The sequence below is a fragment of the Gorilla gorilla genome, chromosome 2 (genome assembly GCF_029281585.2).
Source record: "Gorilla gorilla gorilla isolate KB3781 chromosome 2, NHGRI_mGorGor1-v2.1_pri, whole genome shotgun sequence".
In the NCBI taxonomy this organism is placed as follows: Eukaryota; Metazoa; Chordata; class Mammalia; order Primates; family Hominidae; genus Gorilla; species Gorilla gorilla.
The window spans coordinates 205642232-205664478 of NC_086017.1; the positions used below are offsets into that span (position 1 = coordinate 205642232).

Below are 22247 nucleotides of genomic sequence, written 5' to 3' on the forward strand. Positions count from 1 at the left end.
GATTAATACAGGTTTTTATATTAAGTGGACAGTAAAATCCAAACAGAAAGAGGTATATGTCGTATAATGAAGCCTATGTTCAAAGTATATCTGAAATTTGTTTTCATAATGTCTTTCTTGAGAGCTTATAAAGATGTCAGTATTCTGTGGGAAACAAATTGGCACATTCATAAAAGAGAAAAAATGAAAAAAATCAGGCCCAACTTTCATTTTACAGATGAGGAAACTGTGACATAGAAAAGGAAATGACAAAGATCACACTGAATCAGACCTGGGAACTGGAGCCCAGCCATGCTCCTTGGCCCAGTGCCTCTTCTTATTCTAGGAGCTCATACCCTTACTTCGAAAGAAACATCATATGAATGTGTCTTCAAATGATGCTCATAAATCTCTTCATCATACTGAGGGAGGGAGATAAGGGGATTAGTTCTTCAGGATCTAGACAGGCTTTCAAGAAAATCTTTAGCTGGGTGCGGTGGCTCATTCGTGTAATCCCAGCGCTTTGGGAGGCTGAGGCAGGTGGATCACCTGAGGTCAGGAGTTCCAGATCAGGCTGGCCAACATGAGGAAACCCCGTCTCTACTAAAAATACAAAAATTAGCCGGGCATGGTGGCGGGAGCCTGTAATCCCAGCTACTCGGGAGGCTGAGGCAGGAGAATCGCTTGAACCTGGGAGGCGGAGGTTGCAGTGAAGTGAGATTGAGCCATTGCACTCCAGGGCAACGAGTGAAACTCCATCTCAAAAAAAAAAAAAAAATCATCATCATCATCATCTTAGCAGAGCTCTCGCTAAATGATAAAGACTTGGCAACTGATATCCTTTTTTTCAGAGAACTTAAGTAGGGACTGGATAATCACTAATTGGGGTTGTGTTTAAGGGCATTCAAACCTCTGAAATCTCTTCCATCTGCAGGTCTAATTATTTGGTTACTCTTTCAGTACACGTGTGCAGGAAGCATGGGGGGGAAGAAAACTAATCCCTCTCCAAAGTCTTCTTTGAATAGGTATTATGTTTGCATTTTCATACATGTTAGTTCACTTAGTCTTCACCATAGGCTTTCTAGGTTGGTATTATTCTTAGTCTACCTAAGAAGTTCACAAAGGTTAGGTGACATGCTCCAAGCCACACAGATGATAGGCAGCACAACCAGATGATACTACAGGTCTCCAGATGAGTGAGCCGATGATTACATAGTTTGTTCCCCAGCCCCTCCCCAGTGTAAGTAAAGTGCCTGCACTGCTCACTGGGTCATTAGAGCAAGTTGCTCCCACTGCCCTCTTGGTCTAACGGCTAGAAACAAAGCTGCAACAGAGGCCCACTCCTACTAGGAGAAAGGCATTTTAATTGGCACCTCCTCACAAAGGCTCCAGTGTTCTAGAGCTTTGCATACAGGAAGATTCTCGTTGAACAATGAAGCCAAACCTCGCTTCCAAAATTCCCAGTTTGGTAGTTCACTGTGGATGAAGAGGCCGGAGACACCCTTAGACAAGCTGGGACCATGATGATAGGAACCAGTTTGTGAAGGGAGGAGGCTGGGCTAACAGGATCTAGGGAGATAGATGGTATCTGGACCTTAGGTAGTTCGTGTTACTCAAAGTCAGCAAGGTTTTTGTTGTTTTTTGAGACAGTCTTGTTATGTTGCCCAGCCTGGAGTGCAGCGGTGCGATCTCAGCTCACTGCAACCTCCACCCCGTGGGTTCAAGCAATTCTTGTGCCTCAGCCTCCTGAGTAGCTGGGACTACAGGTGCGGGCCGCCACACTTGGCTAATTTTTTGTACTTTTAGTAGAGATGGAGTTTCACCATGTTGGCCAGGCTGGTCTTGAAGTCCTGTCCTCAAGTGATCTGCCTGCCGCAGCTTACCACAAGTGCTGGGATTACAGGTGTGAGCCACTGCACCTGGCCAAGATCATTTGATGTTCTTGGGTGAATGGCCACTTTCACCTGGATCCCACCAATTTTTGGTGCCCTAGGGAGCATGATCCAGAGTTCCCTCAAGACAGAGGATGTGCTAAAGGCAAACTCCAGAGGTCATCCTATCCCCATGCCTTCCGCCTTTCTAAAGAGAAGCTCTTCTGCCCTGCTGTTACCACTCAGTACTCTAGATTAAACCGGTTCCCCATGTTCATTCTGTACCCATGACTATATTTCTGCTTCCTGGAAAGTTGTAGCCATAGGAATGAAAAACTCACCAATCAGTTGTGGTCTTCCTGAGGCAAGTCAGTCACCTTCCTACTCTGGTATCTTCCATGGCTACCAGTTGGCCACAGAACCAAGCACTGACTCACCAGCCTCCAGTCTGGTTCCTTTTCAGCCTTTTTGCCACCCCTACAGCCCATACTACATCATCCATTCTGGCCATCTCAGATTCTTCCTTGCTAGCTCCCACCTTTCCCTGCATCCAGTCCTCTGTACTATTTCATCTATTTGAACACTCTTTTCTCCCTGCATCCTGGGTCTCCATTCAAATCTTCCTCTTCCCTGGAAGTACAGCTTCAGTGGTTAACATCACAAAGCAAAGCTGACTTCAGCAAACTTTCCAAGACAACCAGGGACCAACACAGTTCAGATTAAAGGGGATAAATAAAGTGGCTTTAAGATCACTTGTAGTTCAGAGGTCACCCAGGGGATTAGGATCTATGCAGAGACCTGCAGAGCCACGCTGCTTCCCCAAGGGACCCCCTTCATGCTGCTGGAACTTGCCCTACCCCTCAGGAGAAACTGGGCTGCTGTAGGTGCGTCACGCAGGCGGCTGTGGGCCAGCCCGGAGCAAAACTGTGTTGCTTGGCATTTCTCCACTTCCTCTCATGGCCGACGTCATTCTGTGACTGTGCAGGGATTCATGCTTGAATTGATTTAAAATTTATTCACCCCAGTGTTCACTCCCACCTTAGCCCCATTCCATGCGCCCTTACCCTTACTCATCGCAGTATCAAAATAACTCCCAAATGGGATTGCTGTGCTTGAACACTTCCCATCATGCCTCTTATCTTCTGCATGCATTTAGTTAGTTCCTGAAGCATACAGCCCCCCTCACCTGCAAGCCCCGCCTCAGCACACACCCTTGCCAGGTTGGAGGAAGTCCTGGTACCCGGAGCAGTTTGCTTTGTTTTTGCAGTGTCAGTGATCTCACAAGCACTTGGTTGGCCACGCAGTCCTATCGATAACTTCCAGCAGATAACCCAAGTGGGTGACTGGGGGGCGGAAGCCAGGTCTTGGTTCCTGTGTGTGACCCAAGGCCCCCCAGCACAGGGCCCACCCTCTCATCTGGCTCAGCCAGGTCTTGCAGAATGGGCTCTGCTGAGATCTAACCAGACACATTTGCTATTTGTTAGATGAACTCATTCCTGGAAGCTAGCAGGCATTCAGTTTATGGCTGACTCTCAAGGGAATGAAGGGGAAAGGAAAAGCGGGTCTAAGATCCTTTGGATTATCTTTACAAAGCAAAAGCTGTCTGTGAACTGTAATCTTCAGAACAAATGCTGGGCCTATCCAGGTCTGTCTGCAGTACCCAAAGTCGTAGCTCCATGATGAGCTATGATGTAGCCCAGCCACACTCAGTGACGGCTCCTGGTTCCTCACTTTCCAGGGCAGCTTCAGTTCCTGCCGCGGTGTCAGTGCAGATTGATTCCTGCTGCGTTACTGAACAAACTCCTGACCCTGGGCTCTGAGCTCATGAGCTGGCTCCAGAAGGTGTTAATCATCATCACTCAGGTGTGCTGTCCTCACAGAGTCCTGGTGCACCTGGGATCCCAGTAGCTCCACATTTTCTTTGCTGCCTTCAAGGTTCACATCTTCAGGGTCCCACTATGGAGAAAAGATGCAAAGGGTACCTGGGTGGAACGGATAGATGCTCCTCACCTGTTATAACCCCTGACCCAAACAAAAGCTCCAATCTTGGTTCCCATGATCCAGGCACAGACAAGGACAAAAGGGTAAGGACAAGTTACCCAGGCCTGTGTTTCTAGGACCTAAGGAGGCAAGCATAACTTTACATCAAGCAACTAATGAACAACCACCCTAAACATAACAGCTCCACTTTCCTTCCCGCCCTCATTCTCCACTCTTCTCTGCCTCTACCAAGTCCTTATCTAGTGAGACTGAGTCATGTTCTCCTTATCCTGACTCCATGCCTAACTCATTCCTGGAAAAAACCAGGCAAACTTAATCCTTTTTTATTTTTTTAAGACAGGGTCTTGCTGTGTCACCCAGGCTGGAGTACAGTGGTGCAATCATAGCTCACTGCTGCCTCAAACTCCTAGACTCAAGCAATCCTCCTGCTTCAGCCTCCCGAGTAGCTGGGACTACAGGTGTGTACCACAATGCCTGGCTAAGTTTTTAATTTTTAGTAGAGATAAAGTCTTGCAATGTTGCCCAGGCTGATCTCGAACTCCTGGACCTAAGCAGTCCTCCTGCCTCAGCCTCCCAAAGTGCACAGCTTACAGGCTTGAGCCACCATGCCCAGCTTCAACCTATTCTTTATGGGCCAGGTAAATACCTCTTCCCCCAGGAAGCCTACCTTGACCGTGTTAGCCCATTGAGCTCTCACCTGCCTTTCTGTTTGTATTACCTATTCCACTGATTTGCCCCTGAGTACGGACAGCCCTGGCGTTTATGCGGACATCTGCCCTGTTGTCTCAGGTAGATGATGGGCTCCACGGGAACAGAGCACATGTTCGCTCCTGCCTCCTACACGGTGTTTCCTCTAAACCTGAGGCTCAGCAGACTTGTCATCACTTAAAACCCAATTCAGAGCGGGAGGCACTGCCAGTGAATAGTTCATCACCGACTCAGGTGAGTATGGGAAGTTGAAATTTGCAGGGGTGAGTGACGGGTTAAAACAAGTGGGCACAGAAGCATTGACGAAGCTGTCTGTGAGGCCTCCTGCTGTTCTAAGATGATGGATTACAGCCCAAGGGGATCCTTGGTGTTACCTTTGAGGTTCCAGCCATGGAGGCAAGTAGGGACTGGGCTCCAGTTCTCCTCCTGTCACTAATTTGCCTTCGTTTTGGGGGCCTCAGTTTCCCCATGTGTATGCTGTGGTATTGGATCAGCAACGAGATAAGAAGATCTCTCCCATTTCTGAGCGTCTATGATGATTCTGAGGCACGAGGTCACATTTGACAGTACTAGGAAACCCAGGAAACAACAAGCAAAGATGACAAAGGATGTGTCTGCCTGGGCAGACGATCTATTTGGACAAGATAATAGACCCAGGCATGGACATGCTCTCCAAGAAAGATGCCCTGACGGCTGCTCACACTGAAGCTGAATCGAACATTCCAATCCTTAGAGGTTCCAGCGAAGATCCTGAAGTCTCCCTGAGCCACTGACACAATGGCCATGCCATCCCAGTGATAAAACACAAACTGTGGCCTTGTTTTGGACAGAAATAAAGAGCCCAGTTTGTTAGTGATTTACTGATAATAACTGAATCGAGTACTAATACTTGGCGATTTTAAAAGCCATCATGTTAAAAAGACCACCTGATTCCCAGTGACCCTGCAGTGACTGGGTTTGGGCAGCTCGTCCCCTGTACCTGTTTGGGGCTGTGCCAGCCACTTCCAGTGCGAACATCGCATTAACTTGCGGTTGCAGACTTGGCTGGACCCCTTGAACCAAATTCCTTTCTGACATTATCAGACCCCAAATAAAAGAGCTCACCAGGCCCCTCAGCCTACGTGACCCACCTGCCCAGTGAAAGAAGTAGGGCCCTGTTCTGTTCTCTGAGGATGGTCCGTGTGCTCTTTGATGAAAACCGTTTCTAAGCTGAGGCCTGAGACCTAGATCATTGTTCTCACAGCGTGTTCTTGACCAGCCACACCAGAAGCACCCAGGCTGCTGGCTAAAGATGCTGATGCTGGGGCCCACCCTAGCCCCTGGGTAGGGGGTAGAGACCTAAGGTTTGGCATTTTTACAAGCTCCTAGGGTGATTCTTAGATGCCCTGATGATCGAGAACCACTGCTCGAGCTTCTTAAATGGCTGCTGAAGAATGATTCTTGCCAACCGTGACCAGTTCAGCAGCCTGCAAACAGAAACCTGTCACTTTGATCAAGTGAGCTCTTTAAACTAGTACAGGCCGGGCACAGGGGCTCACGCCTGTAATCTCAGCACTTTGGGAGACTGAGGCGGGCAGATCACCTAAGGTCAGGAGTTCAAGACCAGCCTGGCCAACTTGGTGAAACCCTGTCTCTACTAAAAATACAAAAATTAGCCAAGTATAGTGGGGGGCGCCCGTAATCCCAGCTACTTGGGAGGCTGATGCAAGAGAATCGCTTGAACCTGGGAGGCAGAGGTTGCAGTGAGCTGAGACTGTGTGATTGCACTCCAGTCTAGGCAACAAGAGTGAAACTCCATCTCAAGAAATAAATAAATAGGCTGGGTGTGGTGGCTTACGCCTGTAATCCCAACACTCTGGGAGGCTGAGGCGGGTGGATCACCTGAGGTCAGGAGTTCGAGACCAGCCTGGCCAACATGGTGAAACCCCATCTCTATTAAAAATACAAAAAATTAGCCAGGCATGGTGACAGGCGCCTATAATCCCAGCCACTTGGGAGGCTGAAGCAGGAGAATCACTTGAACCCGGGAGGTGGAGGTTGCAGTGAGCCGAGATCACGCCACTGTACTCCAGTGTGGGCGACAAGAGTGAAATTCTGTCTCAAAAAATAAATAAATACATAAATAAGTAAGTAAAAATAAAGTGGTACAAATCTTAGAAAACATTTAGAATCTATTTTTTCTGAATCTCCAGAATAATGTGTTTTAAAACTTCATTATTTATTTACTTATTTATTTTGAGACAGAGTCTCACTCCATCACCCAGGCTGGAGGCATGATCTGGGCTCACTGCAACCTCTGCCTCCTGGATTCAAGTGATTCTCCTGCCTTAGTATCCTGAGTAGCTGGGACCACAGGTACACACCACCACACCTGGCTAATTTTTGTATTTTTAGTAGAGATGGGGATCTCGCCATGTTGGCCAGACTGGTCTCCAACTCCTGACCTCAGGTGATCCGCCCCCCTCAGCCTTCCAAAGTGTTGGGATTACAGGTGCGAGCCAACGTGCCCGGCCTAAAAACTTCATTTTATAATAAAATCATTGCTGGAAACCAGGCATGAAGAGATTCTGAGCAAAAGATCCATTTTCATATCAGAAACAATCCTGGGAGACGACAGGCACAGGTAGTTGTCACAAAACGTGCCTGTCACTTGGAGGCAAGGGTGGCATGGAGACAGCAGCCAGCTGCCCAGGGTCCCAGAATGACAATGTCTGGAACTGTTTATTGCAACAGCTACTGCAGCCATGCCGGCCACTACTACTGTTGTTCCAAACCATGTTTCTTCACTGGGTTACATGTCTTCTTGGAGTCCCTATTACTTGGGCTTACCTGAATACCCCCAAAGCAGAAAGAACTCTGACCTGAGAGAGCCCTGAAAATCCCACTCATCCTCAGTCTTGCCTCTCATTTTGACTTTTTTTTTTTTTGAGATGGAGTTTCACTCTTGTTGCCCAGGCTGGAGTGCAATGGTGCAATCTCGGCTCACTGCAACCTTCATCTCCCAGGTTCAAGCGATTCACTTGCCTCAGCCCCTGAGTAGCTGGGATTACAGGCATGTGACACCATACCGGGCTAATTTTGTATTTTTAGTAGAGACAGGGTTTCACCATGTTGGCCAGGCTGGTCTTGAACTCCTGACCTCAGGTGATCACCTGCCTCAGCCTCCCAAAGTGCTAGGATTACAGGTGTGAGCCACTGCGCCTGGCCTGACATTCTTTTTTTACTAAAGGAATTTGTCATGGGTCTAGCCATCTAAGGAAGTCTAACAAAAACAGGAACTGAAATCAAGCCATAGGAAGTCCCTCCTGGAAGAGAAAGAGCATGATCGTCCATACCTGCTCCGAGTTTAGGGCCTCCCAATACTTCTGCTGCAGAATAAAAAGAGAGACAGAAAAAGCGCTGGACAGATTTTGCCACCATCACACAGCAGAGCAGAGCTCAGGACCAGCTCCTGTCTGCTCAGTGAGCCAGGAGACAGGACCTTAGATGGTTGGGGGCAAAGGAACAGGTGACTTCAGCAAGCAGGAAGGCAGCAGCTACTAGCAGTTACAATTTAGTTAAATGATCAATGAGATAGTTATGATAATTATGAAGGGCTGCACGTCCTGGGAAAAATTACAATATCAAGATTTAAAAATTACTATTAGTAGAAATTATTATTATTATTAGGAGGAGTAGCAGTAATAATAATAAATCTCCCATTTATTAACCACATGGCTGAGATGATTCAACTCAAACCCATAAAACTGAGATGCCAATAAAATTCCTGCCTTGCAAATATGGGGTATTTGCTACCAGCCAAGATTCATTTGTAGTCAGTGTTTACTGCATGGTTGGTTCCACTCCAAACCTCAAATATGTCTGACTCAAGTTCTTGCAGGGCAGGCATCACGTCTGCCCTTGTTACTCCAGCACCTCCTGCAGCGCCTGGGAAACATATGTTTCTGACATGAGCTAAGAATCTATGAATATCTGTTACATTGATCTGGGAATGTCTATTAAATTAAATAGCAGGCAGTCCGAGCAGTCCACAGGATTTAGGGTTATTATCACATTAAAACAAAGCATGTTCAACTCCTTAACATTTTTCATTAAAAAAATCAATTAATTAATTTTTTTGAGAGAGGGGCTTGCTCTGTTGCCCAGGCTGGAGTGCAGTGGCATGGTCATAGCCCACTGCTGCCTCCATCTCCTGGGCTCAACTGATCCTCCTGCCTCAGCCTCCTGAGTAGCTGGGACTACAGGTGTGTACCACCATGCCTGGCTGACATTTATTTTGTTTTTTTAGTAGAGATGAGGTCTATGGTGCCCAGGCTGGTCTTGAACTCCTGAGCTCAAGCAATCCTCCCACCCTGGCCACCCAAAATGCTGGGATTACAGGCATGAGCCACAGCACCTGGCCTAATTTTCTATCTATCTATCTATCTATCTATCTATCTATCTATCTATCTATCTATCTATCTGTGTATGATGGAGTTTCACTCTTGTCGCAGGCTGGAGTGCAATGGTACGATCTCGGCTCACTGCAATCTCCGCCTCCCAGGTTCAAGCAATTCTCCTGCCTCAGTCTCCCGAGTAGCTGGGATTACAGGCGCCCAGGACCATGCCCAGCTAATTTTGTATTTTTAGTAGAGATGGGGTTTCACCATGTTGGCCAGGCTGGTCTCGAATTCCTGGCCTCAAGTGATCAGCCTGCCTCAGCCTCCCAAAGTGCTAGGATTACAGGCATGAGCCACTGCGCCCAGCCAGGCGTAAATCATTTCATCCACAAATATTTCAAAATGTATCTCATAGATAAGGACTTAAAAAAAAAAAAAACCTAAGCACAATGCCATTATTATACCTAACAAAATTAGTGATAATTCCTTAGCATTCATCTTTTAATACTATCCTGCTGAGAGAACATAAACTGAAGAAAAAAAAGATTAATTGGAAGGGATACAAATTACTAAATTGATGGTTCCACACAGTCTGCAAAAGACAGAAATGTCGATGATATAAAGGAGGGTTGAAAAAGTTAACTTAGCGAACAAGTTTATTTAAAGCCAAGCAAACAAACAAGCAAATAAATAGGCTCGAGTCTCCCAGCTGTGCTGAAATGAAACCTTGAAACTTCCTTTACAAAGCTTAAATCTTCAGCGTTACAGGCAATCTAAAATTTAGGAAGAGCGCCCTCTAGTGGGAATAGTCAATATTTTTAAAGTTACTTTATAAACCGCTAATGATAGTGTGCCTAAGGAGTACAATTAACCCAAATCTTTGTAACTGAGGTCTCTCCTCAACCCCCCAGACTAAAAATAAATAAAATTATATAGTCTTTTCCCTGTTTCAAGAGCAAATGTGTTCATTATAGAACATTTTTCAAAAAACAAAAATCTACCAAAATTCTATCCTTAGAAGAAGGCCTCTACAAAGATTAAATATGCCTCTGAAACATGTATGTATTATGTATAATATAATAAAAGCAAATGGCTTTTCTCCCTTAACATACAATGAGCATTTCCACTTGCCCTTAAAATCATCTTCAGAAACATGATTCTATCACCTCCTCAAACCACTGCATATGGCATTTTAATTTGCCTCATGTCTAAAAGCACATTTTTCCTTGCTTCTGAAATCTAGAAGCATCCTATAGCCTTTGTCTATATAGCATGTAGTAATGTTTCTTTAATTCTGGAGGAGTTTAGGATGTGTCTAAGTTACTGAGGAAATAGGGTCACTTTCTAGGCTTACATTTTAGACTGTGGAAGCTGGATGGGGCCAAAGAAACCATTTGTCCAACTCTTTACTCTTACCTTTGGGGAGAAGTGACAACTCCACAGTCTTGGGGAGGTGAGATGGTGCTCGACTTGGGATGGATTGTAAAGTTTTAAGACTGGCCAGACATACACCAGCTTCAGTTCTCATTCTCTATTTTTTTTTTTTGAGATGGAGTCTCACTCTGTTGCCCAGGCTCGAGTACAATGGCATGATCTCAGCTCACTGCAACCTCCGTCTCCTGGGTTCAGGTGATTCTCCTGCCTCAGCCTCCTGAGTAGCTGGGATTACAGGTGCACGCCACCATGCCAGGCTCATTTTTTTGTATTTTTAGTAGAGATACGGTTTCACCATGTTGGTCAGGCTGGTCTCAAACTCCTGACCTTGTGATCTGCCCGCCTCAGCCTCCCAAAGTGCTGGGACTACAGGCGTGAGCCACCACACCCGGCCGATGGTCTGTATTTCTTACCTGCTATATCTGACAGCTCTCCTCAGGATCATGAAAGCCTTCCTGGAGGAAGGGGGATTTAGACAGGACAGCGAAAGGTAGGAGAAGACAGGCAGAGAAACCCAGAGAAGAGAAAGCTGGCTGGGTGCATGGGGAAGGACCTGCAAAGATGGCACAGATGGGGAGGCGTTCTGGAGCTCAGGCTTAGGAGCCTGGGCTTAAAAGTGTAAGCAGCAAGGTGCCCAGAAGGCCTCAAGCAGGGAAGCATCGGGCTGGGGTCGAGTGTTGGAAAATCCTGCTGTATTCCCTGCAGGACGGAAATGAAAGGAGGCAGAGCGCGCCTGCATCGCAATCTGGAGCTCCTGCCCCAGTCCAGGAGGAAGTAACGAGGCTCTTAACTGGATCTGGGGAGCCGGATTGGAAATGCCTCTAGAGACTAAGAGTACAGAATTTTCCAGAGTGGTTTCTGCGCAGACAGCAGCCTGCACTGCTGTGCTACCAAGATTCATTCACACATTTTGCTGGTGGTTTACTTTTCTGTTTTCCTGACAGAAGCCTTTCTGTGTGTAAGAACTGACTCAGTGCTGGGTGCGGCGGCTCATACCTGTAACCCCAGCCCTTTGGGAGGCTGAGGCAGGCAGATCACCTGAGATCGGGAGTTCAAGACCAGCCTGACCAACATGGAGAAACCCCATCTCTACTAAAAATACAAAATTAGCCAGGCATGGTGGCGCATGCCTGTAATCTCAGCTACTCGGGAGGCTGAGGCAGGAAAATCACTTGAACCCGGGAGGTGGAGGTTGCGGAGGTTGCAAGACTCTGTCTCAAAAGCCCCTATGTGCATCTGACTCCTGGGTCAAGGTTCTTTCCCCTGCACAGCCCGTTTCCCTTTGGGGCCCAGTGAAGCATCTTTCTCATGCATACTTTTTTCCCAGAACGAATGATTTGGCTTTAAAAAGGGCAGACATCCAGGGGAATATACCCTTATCTGCTGGTGCCAGAAAGTTTGGAGAGAGAACAAGCAGTTGGGTTATCAAGGGCCTTAGGCACAGAATTAACAGGAACACACGGGCCTGGGACTTGGCTCTCTTCAGACACAGCAATCTGGCATTTAGCACTGTTCTCATGGCCCACACAGGTACACCCACACATGGGCATGCGTGCACACACCCACATGCACACGCACACCCACACAGGACTGCACTGGCTCCAGGCACAGGCGTTCTTCACTATGCAGACTTTGTTCCAATGACAGAAACAGCCTCCTTGCAGAATTCCTATAAAGCTTACACCCTGTCTCTTGCAATGCTGGGAAGCACAGAAGGGAAAAATTGACTAGATGCTGTCTGTAAATGTACTTTTGTCACAAAGGTGGACTAAACCTTTTCTTGAATCCCAGAGGCTAAAGAAAAAGAAAGAAAAGGAAGCCTTTAAAAGGTATAGGAGGCTGGGCACGGTGGCTCACGCCTGTAATCCCAGCACCTTGGGAGGCTGAGGCAGGTGGATGACCTGAGGTCAGGAGTTCATGACCATCCTGGCCAACATGGTGAAACCCCGTCTCTACTAAAAATACAAAAAATTAGCTGGGTGTGGTGGCAGGTGCCTGTAGTCCCAGCTACTAGGGAGGCTAAAGCAGGAGAATCGCTTGGACCTGGGAGGTGGACGTTGCCCTGAGCTGAGATTGCGCCACTGCACTCAAACCTGGGCGACTCTGTCTCAAAAAAAAAAAAAAAAAAAGAAAAGAAAATAAATTCAACCTACAGGAGCAGCGAACTTCAGGCCTTTCACAGCACACGTGTTTGGTCCCTTCCCTGCTGTCACACATACCCCTGACCCATTTAGGTAAAAACAACAGTGAAATGGGATATCCTCAGCAGTTTCAATGCTGGGGGAAGTCAAGCCTGCATTTATAATATAGGTTCTGGCTGTCCCAGAAAGTGAGGGGTCACTCCCATAAGTCCTGCTCTCTCTGGGCCTCTGTCACCTACATGTAGACCCCAGGCACGGGACTCTGAGCTCAGGAACCCTTATTCAACATCTGTTCATTGTGCCCTTCGGATGGCTTTGCCAGGAGTGAGGCTGACGTTGTACTGAATGGGTGGGCTAGTGAATGAATGAATGGATGGATCCACAGTCTCCGTGGAGTATGCCGTCTGCTATGGAGATGTACAGAAATCTGCACAGCCCAGGAAAAAGCCCTCTCTACACAGTTACTGGTCACACTGAGGCTCCCACATGACATGATTCGTCTGGTACCCTGACCAGTGCAGTCAAGTTCTCCCTCCACGCAAGCCCCACATGCCCACGGTCCTGTCTGTCTCAGCCATCTCCTGTTCTGACACTCCTTGAGAACAGTCAGAGCACAGCTGGAGTGAAAAGACACCTGGGCAGAGGGTCCGTTTTCTCGTCTGTAAAATGGGAATAATGGATAATAAACATGCTCCTGCACACCTCCCCGGGTACCAGTCTCTGCCAAGGCAGTGGAGTGCAGTGGTTAATAAGAGAGGCTTCAGAGCAGACAGAACTGGGTTCAAACCCCAGTCCTGCCACTTTTTCTTATCACCATTATTATGTTTTCTTAGGTAAGTGACTTAAACTTACCGAGTCCCAGTCTCCTGACTCAGGCTGTTAAGGCAAACGGTGCTGGGAAGCGATAGCCCACACCGTGCCTAGCACAGTCACTGTTCGCAGTGAGCACCGCTTTTCTTGTTAATGGATTTCAAACACTTTATGAACGGGAGTGCTGGGGGTACCATGGCGTATTGAGGCACCACTCAGTTCTCCACTTCCCCTAGCGCACTGCAAGAAGTATTCAAAACAGTCGGTCCATGCCCCAAGAACTTGGACATAAAACCACCACCGCATCCCAGAGTTAAGTTACCAAATCAGAAAGGACCATAGATAAGGTAAACATGTCACCTTAAAGACACAGAGTGGCTCCCAGGCCCACAGGCCCCGACAGTGGGAGTCAGAGAGCGTTCACTCATCAACCCGAGGGATCAAACAGAAGCCGAGTTGGTGAGTAACAGACAGACAACGGGAGGTGGCTGAGGGAACCGCAGCCAGCCTTGGCAGCCAGGCCAGGGGTAGTCCAAGAGCAGAGACAGACGCCCTGGGTGGTCTGAGCCCAGCGCCATGAAATATTTGAATTATGCAATTCTCTTGGGAGCAAAAGAAGTCACGAACCAGAGGAAGTGAGGACGTAAGGCCCTGACATCAATCTTATGCTCTGTCTCTCCAGGGTATGGTCTGGAAGAACAAGGCAGGGGACCAGACTCTCAACTGTGACTGGTTTACCAAGTGCCTGCCACCCTATGCGGTGGGCTGGGGCCAGTCTATTGGTCCCTCACGGATGTTTCCTTCAAAATCCCACCGGCAGAATATGTGCGCTGCATGAGTGACCCAACAGCCAGGCGAAGTGTGGTGACACTTCATCTGCTCAAAGACACTGCCTCGCCCACCTTTGGCCGCAGACGAACCAGGATCTTCAAGGAATATTGCTTCAAGCAAATAGGGGGGCATGTCAGGCTGGCCCAACCTCACCACCTGGAGGCGGCCATTGGTTGGTAGGCTTGAGGGTTAATTTCAATTTTCTTCTTCACATTTTTTACACTTCACAAATTTTCTTTTCATTTTCTTTTCTTTTCTTTTTTTTTTTTTGAGACGGAGTCTCGTTCTATTGTCCAGGCTGGAGTGCGGTGGCTTGATCTTGACTCACTGCAACCTCCGCCTCCCGGGTTCAAGTGATTCTCCTGCCTCAGCCTCCTGAGTAGCTGGGATTACAGGCACGTGCCACTGAGCCTGGCTAATTTTTGCTTCTTGGGTTATTTTTTTGAGATGCAGTTTTGCTCTTGTTGCCCAGGCTGGAGTGCAATGGCTCGATCTCGGCTCACTGCAACCTCCGCCTCCCGAGTTCAAGTGATTCTCCTATCTCAACCTCCCGAGTAGTTGGGATTACAGGCATGCGCCACCATACCCAGCTAATTTTTGTATTTTTAGTCAAGATGGGGTTTGACCATGTTGTTCAGGCTGGTCTCGAACTCCTGACCTCAGGTAATCCACCCGCCTCAGCCTCCCAAAGTGCTGGGATTACAGGTGTGAGCCACCAAGCCCAGCCCCTTTTCCAAATTTTCTACCAAAACATTTATTTTATTTTTGTTTTGTTTTCAGACAGGGTCTCACTCTGATGCCCAGGCTGGAGTGCAGTGGCACAATCTCGGCTCACTGCAACCTCCGCCTTCTGGGCTCAAGCAATCCTCCCACCTCAGTCTCCCAAGTAGCTGGGACTATGGGCTTGTACCACTACGCCCAGCTAATTTTTTTTATTTTTATTTTTGGTAGAGATGGGGTTTGTATTTTTAGTAAAGACAGGGTTTCACCATGTTGTCCAGGCTGGTCTTGAACTCCTGAGCTCAGGCAATCCACCTGTCTCAGCCTGTCTCTGCCTCCTAAAGTGCTGGGATTACAGGCATGAGCCACCATGCCCAGCCCAGAAACATTTATTACTTTTAAGAACAGAAAATAGGCCGGGTGCGGTGGCTCACGCCTGTTATCCCAGCACTTTGGGAGGCTGAGGTGGGCAGGTCACGAGGTCAGGAGATCGTGACCATCTTGGCCAACATGGTGAAACCTCGTCTCTACTAAAATATTTAAAAAAATTAGCCGGGCATGGTGGTGCATGCCTATAGTCCCAGATACTCAGGAGGCTGAGGCAGGGGTATCGCTTGAACCTGGGAGGCGGAGATTGCAGTGAGCCGAGACCGTGCCACAGCACTCCAGCCTGGCGACAGAGCAAGACTCCGTCTCAAAAAGAAAAAAAAAGAAGAAGAAGAAGAAGAACAGAAAATATAGATTACCAGAAGGACCAGGGGATCACACACCTGAGAAAAGATTTCTTGCTCATTTGTTGTAAGTCTATATTCAGTCTATATTTGAAACTTTACAATCCTGTTTGACCTGCTATTATCTATGTTTAGTTTGGTATTACGCTATCTCTTTACAGGACCTCAGCGGCTTTGTCATTTGTATTATCTGTATGTTTTCGGGCATGAAGGAGGAAGACTGTGGTGGGAAGTGGGTGACGGTTATGTGGAGGGAGGCTGCAGCGGCTGAACTTCTAAAAATATATTCCTTTTGCATGGGCAAAAGCGTTCATTTCCACCTGCTTAATTTAAGTATGTGACCCTGTCTTCTTGGAATTTACTTGTTTTTTTTTTTTTTTGAGGCGGAGTTTTGCTCTTTCGCCCAGGCTGGAGTGAAGTGGCTTGATCTCGGCTCACTGCAATCTCCGCCCCTCCGGGTTCAAACGATTCTCCTGCCCAGTAGTAGCTGGGATTACAGGCGCCCGCCACCACGCCTGGCTAATTTTCTTTTTTTTTTGAGATGGAGTTTCGCTCTTGTTGCCCAGGCTGGAGTGCAATGGCATGATCTCTGCTCACCGAAACCTCCGCCTCCTGGGTTCAAGCAATTCTCCCACCTCAGCCTCCTGAGTAGCTGGGATTACAGGCATGCGCCACCACGCCTGGCTAATTTTGTATTTTTAGTAGAGACTGGGTTTCTCCATGTTGGTCAGGCTGGTCTCGAACTCCCGACCTCAGATGATCCACCCACCTTGGCCTCCCAAAGTACTGGGATTACAGGTGTGAGCCACCCCGCCAGGCCATGCCAGGCTAATTTTTGTATTTTTAGTAGAGACGGGGTTTCGCCACGTTCGCCAGGCTGGTTCTCAAACTTCTGACCTCAGGTGATCCACCCGCCTCTGCCTCCCAAAAAGTGCTGGAATTACAGGCATGAGCCACCGTGCCTGGCCGGAATTTACATATTTTTAACAATCGATTTCTAGAAAGAGAGAGATAAGAGTAGAGAAAGAACAAAGACTGAAAAACAAGAAAACAGCCCAAATCAGCTACAAGGACAGATTTCTGACTTTTTCAAGTTCACCGTGCAGTCCTTACCTCAACTGAGGGTGGGCGGCAAGAGTCAACCTTGTTTCCACAGAACAAATGTTGCTTCTCCCTCCCCGTCGCCCATCCCTGAGTCACCAACTTCACTGTCCCTGCTCACTGAATGCACTCTGCCATCATGCTCACTCCGGTCCCCTTTAGCCTTAGATCTCTGCCAAGACTGCTGGCTCCAGGCTGCCAGCCACGTGCCTTGGGTACCCTACAAATTCTGAGACCGGATCCAAGAACCACACAACACAGAATGATACAGGAATATGAACCCAAAGGATGCAGAGTCCCTAACTCAAACCCAGCCCTCAGGGGCCCGCTGTGCTCCAGGGTGCAGGGACAGAGAGACGCAAAGGCAACCCAGGCCGCTGTGGCTCCCGGGGCACACGGCCAGCAGTGGAAGTGGTGTCAGAAAAGTATGTGCTCTAGGCCGGGCGCGGTGGCTCACGCCTGTAATCCCAGCACTTTGGGAGGCCGAGGTGGGTGGATCACCTGAGGTCAGGAGTTCAAGACCAGCCTGGCCAACATGGTGAAACCTCATCTTTACTAAAAATACAAAAATTAGCCGGGCATGGTGGCGGGCACCTGTAATCCTAGCTGCTGGGGAGGCTGAGGCACCAGAATCTCTTGAACCCGGGAGGCGGAGTTTGCAGTGAGCTGAGATCGCATCACTGCACTCCAGCCTGGGTGACAGAGCGAGAACTCCTTCTCAAAAAAAAAAAAAGAAGGAAAGAAAGGTACGTGCTCTGGGCACTCAGAGGAAGGAGCCGCTAGCCTCTGGGTCAGATTCTGACCTGTGGCGAAAGGGCCAGAGAAGAGTCCGTGGCCAGGCAGTGCTCCCGGTGAGGGGAGGGGGGCGTGTGAGGCTGGGCAGGCTGTGAAAGGCCTGGACTGCCACCCTGAGGAATCCAGACTTCATCCCAGTCAGTGGTTCTGAGTTTCAGATTTCAAGGGTCAGTTTAAGTTCAACCAATCTAGGGGACTTACAATGGCTAATTGATTATTTTGCCAAATAAGGCCAATTAAAACCCAAACCAAAAACTCAACACCAACTACTGCTTACTATTACCATTCTTTCCTAAAAGGGCATTTAACACCAAAACAGTTGGGAGGACACAAACTCAAAACGGAAGACAGTCCTCTCCCCGAACCAAAAGACAGCTGGCAATTGTCTACTGACATACAAGTGGCTGCTACATTGTCCTTGCAGTTCTCATTTTTCCACAGACAGATGGAAATCTCCTCGCTGAATGGGGCTGGGAACCACAACGGTGGGACCAAGAGAGAGAACAGCTCAGACCTGAGAGTTACGCCTGTGTGTGATCCAAGCTGTGATGTGTGTTTTATTCACAGACATAAAAGCTCAAAATGAGGTAAAGTTTATACAGGTGTCAGCCATGGTGCCCACCACAGGGCCCACTTGTGTATGGCCCCACTAACACAGCAGGATGTAGCTGGTGCTCCTCGGGGGAAGAAAAGCTCCCGTGGCAAATTAGTTTGAGAAGCACTGAGACTTTTTTTTTTAGACGGAGTCTCGCTCTGTTGGCTAAGCTGGAGTGCAGTGGCGTGATCTCGGCTCACTGCAATTTCCACCTCCCGGGTTCAAGTGATTCTCATGCCTCAGCCTCCCAAGTAGCTGGGATTACAGGTGCGAACCACCATGCCTGGCTAATTTTTGTATTTTTAGTAGAGACAGGGTTTCTCCATGTTGGCCAGGCTGGTCTTGAACTCCTGACCTCAGGTGATCTGCCTGCCTTGGCCTCTCAAAGTGCTGGGATTACAGGCGTGAACCACCACACCCAGCCAACACCAAGACTTTAAAAAATGTATTGTTCATTCATTCATCGCGCAAGTGATCGGTGAAGACCGGACCCCAATATGCAGTGTCCCTGCGACTAATGTGACCGTGGAAACCTCTTGTTGGTACTGACACACACGATAGGGGCCCCGCGGAAGTTCATTTTTTTTGTTGTTTTTTTTGAGACGGAGTCTCGTTCTGTTGCCCAGACTAAAGTGCAATGGCGCAATCTCGGCTCACTGCAACCTCTGCCTCCCAGGTTCAAGAGATTCTCCTGCCTTCGCCTCCTGGGTAGCTGGGATAACAGGTGGCCGCCACTACACCCGGCTAATTTTTGTATTTTTAGTAGAGATGAGGTTTTGCCATGTTGGCCAGGCTGGTCTCAAACTCCTGACCTCAGGTGACCCACCTGCCTCAGCCTCCCCAAGTGCTGGAATTACAGGCGTGAGCCACTGCGCCTGGCCTCATTCATTATTTAGCAGGTATGAGGTTAACGTGGATAAGATGAGAACAGCTGTGCAAGCCCGAAGGGGCACCCAGCAAGTGTCGGCGAACGATGGCACCCACGCACCCGCCCAGCAGGCAACGGCCGTGTACCTCCAGGTCGGAGTTGATGGAGGAGACCTCAGAGGAGCTGCCGGAAGACACTCGGGCCCGGATGACCTGAACGGGAGGGTACGACGGGGGCTCCTGCAGGGACGCATCTCCGGTGCTCGTCTGTCCGTCACCTGGCAGCCTGGTGGCACTGCAGCCTGCCTGCAAGGTGTGTGAGAAAGGGCAGGCAAGGACACGTAGTTTAGTTTTGATGGTTGAATTGTCAAAGCATTCACATACTTCAGTGTTCAAAATGTACAAAAGGGTGTGCAGGGCAGCATCTACCTGTGCTCTCCTGCCCTGGCCATCCAGTTCTCCCCAGGGCAGCCAGTGCCCTGTGTCTTGTGTATCCCTCCAGATACTCTATACATATACAACCAAATGCACGTACACATATTTCCCCCGATTTCCAAAATGGTAGCACACACTCCATCCTCTTAAGCACCTTGCTTTTTTTCACCTAACACTATGCCTTAGAGATAGCTCTGTATCAGAAGATTTGGGAGGTTTTGGGTAGCATTTCAGGTGTTCCCAGTCTATTAACCCATCCCCTACTAATGGGTGCTTAATGTGTTTCCAGTCTCTTGCTTTTGCAATCAATACTGACTGCAGTAAATTACACTGTACATTCAAGATTTCAGAGTAAAGGATAAATTCCTAGAGGCGGAATTGCTGGATTAAAGAGAGTATGTACATTTGAAATCTGTATAGCTACTGCTAAAAACGCACCCCATAGAGGCCTTCCTCATGCCCACCAGCAGGGGATGAAAGTGAGTTGGGATGAATTAGGAAGGTTTAAGGTAGAAAGAAACTTGTGAGATTTTCTATGTATCTATGTATCTATCTATGTATGTATCTATCTATGTATCTATCTATTTATGTATCTATCTATCTACCAATCTATCTATCTGTCTCAGACCAAAGCTTCCCCCAATGGGCTCATGGGGACTCCTCAGAGATCTACAAAGCTCCACCAGCTGAACTTTTGAAGTCCTGCAGGATTCACATCATTCCACTGACACATGACAGGGCAGACAACCTGCTTTCTAGACCAGCAACTTCCACTAATTAACCATGTGATCTAATGTATTAGTTTGTTTTCATGCTGCTGACAAAGACATACCCAAGACTGGGAAGAAGAAGAGGTTTAATGGACTTACAGTTCCACATGGCTGGGGAGGCCTCACAATCATGGCAGAAGGCAAGGAGGAGCAAGTCACGTCTTACATGGATGGCAGCAGGCAAAGAGAGAGCTTGTGTAGGGGAGCTCCTCTTTATAAAACCATCAGATCTCGTGAGACTAATTCACTGTCACGAGAACAGCACGGGAAAGACTTGACCCCATAATTCAATTACCTCCCACTGGGTCCCTCCCACAACACGTGGGAATTCAAAATGAGATTTGCGTGGGGACACATCCAAACCACATCACCTAAGAAAGAAAGTTGTCCTCTCTGAGTCTCAGTTTCCTAATCTATAAAAGGGGATGCTAATCCCTGCTTTGCCTCCAGTGAGGGGGTGTCATGGGGCTCAGATGTAAATGCCTGGGACACATGAGGAGAATGGCTATGAGTACTCGACCCAAATCCAGCGGGGCTTCAGCCCTTGATGGGTTAGGTGCACAAGCTCCTGTCAGAGTCAGGTGGACTGGCAGAGAAAATCCACAAGAGAAACAAAGGCAGCATTCTGGAAGCAGGAACACAGGTGAGGGGCCACCCTGCTTCCCAGCTGGGAAGGATGCTGAAACAGAAGGCTCTGGATGGGAGTGGGGAAGCAGATGCCTCCCAGGAACAAAAATGACAAATTCTGTAAATGCCCAAGGCCTGACAACACCTGCGTCAAAAGATAAAACAGAATTTTCAAACACTCCAAGCCGAGGGTGCAGGATTTGATCCATATGGCCCCATGGGACCCCTCTGCCCCTCTGGAGGCTCAGCCTGAACCACAGTGCTGTTCCCCCTGCGTCTCCTGGAAAATCGCTCCTTAGGACCAGTGCTCAGGGGGGTTGCTGGGAAAACAAGGGAGCACCTCTGCAGCTCTCCTTACCCATTTCCAGATGGCCCTTCTAATGGGATATGTATCAGTGGACATGGCCAACAGGGTGCCTGTTCCCCACAATCTTGCCCATTGGGACATTCACATTACAACAGTGTTTAAAACTGCTAACCGAGCAGGTACAAAGTGGCAGCACAGAGAGCATATTCTCTTCATAAAAGCCCAGGTCCCTGAATCGGGCAGGCTTAGTTTGAATCCTGTTTCTGTGATTTTTCTAACTGTGGGATCTTGGGCAAGTTACTTAACCTCTCTGTGCCTCAATTTAAAATAACATTATTAATTGTTAATAAAATAATAATAATAGATACAGGCCAGGCACGGTGGCTCACACCTGTAATCCCAGCACTTTGGGAAGCCGAGGCAGGCGGATCACTTGAGGTCAGGAGTTCGAGAACAGCCTGGACAACATGGCAAAACCCCTTCTCTACTAAAAATACACACACACAAAATAGCCAAGCATGGTGGCATATGCCCATAGTCTCAGTTATTTGGGAGGCTAAGGCATGAGAATCGAGAATCTCTTGAACACAGGAGGTGTGGGTCACAGTGAGCCGTGACTGTGCCACTGCACTCCAGCCTGGGCGACAGAGCGAGACTCTGCCTCAAAAAAAAAAAAAAAAAGGAAAGAATAAAAGAAAAAATAAAAATAAAACAAAATAGAAATAATAATAGTATCTCTCTGCTATGGTTTGGATGTGGTTTGTTTGGCCCCAGCGTGTCTCATGTTGAAATGTGATCCCAGTGTTGGAAGTGGGGCCTGGTGGGAGGTGTCTGGATCCTGGGGGAAGGGCCCTTCTGGTGAGTGAGCTCTCACTTTGTTCTGCAAGAACTGCTTGTTAGAAAGAGCCTGGCACCCCTTCCTCTCTCTCCTGCTCGCCTTTGCCTTCCCCCATGAGTGGAGGCAGCCTGAGGCCTCACCAGTGCAGATGCTGGCGCCACATAAACATGCAGAACCACGAGCCACATAAACGTCTATTCTTTCTGAATGACCCCGCCTCAGGTGTTCCTTTATGGCAAATGCAAAACACACTAGGACCCTTCCTCATACAGTTGTTGGGCTCATTTTTATTAACACTTACACGGTA

General features: G+C 48.2%; 1 protein-coding gene and 1 long non-coding RNA gene across 5 annotated transcripts in view; one reads left to right on the top strand and one right to left on the bottom strand.

The window, feature by feature from the left end:
- Nucleotides 1-2845: 2845 nt before the first annotated feature.
- TMEM44 (transmembrane protein 44) overlaps nt 2846-22247 on the bottom strand; it is a 45267-nt gene continuing 25865 nt past the window's right edge. For all 4 annotated transcript variants that reach the window (XM_063704473.1, XM_063704474.1, XM_063704475.1 and 1 more), the window contains exons 9-10: nt 19111-19269; nt 2846-3806 (exon numbers count right to left, since the gene is read on the bottom strand). In XM_063704473.1, the coding sequence (XP_063560543.1) occupies nt 3696-3806; nt 19111-19269 (270 nt within the window). In that variant the 3' untranslated portion in view covers nt 2846-3695. The remainder of the gene's footprint in view (nt 3807-19110; nt 19270-22247) is intronic.
- Nucleotides 3802-5415, top strand: LOC109025562 (uncharacterized). The gene is made up of 3 exons (XR_008678370.2): nt 3802-4309; nt 4641-4793; nt 5021-5415. It is a non-coding gene; the product is annotated as an uncharacterized lncRNA (long non-coding RNA).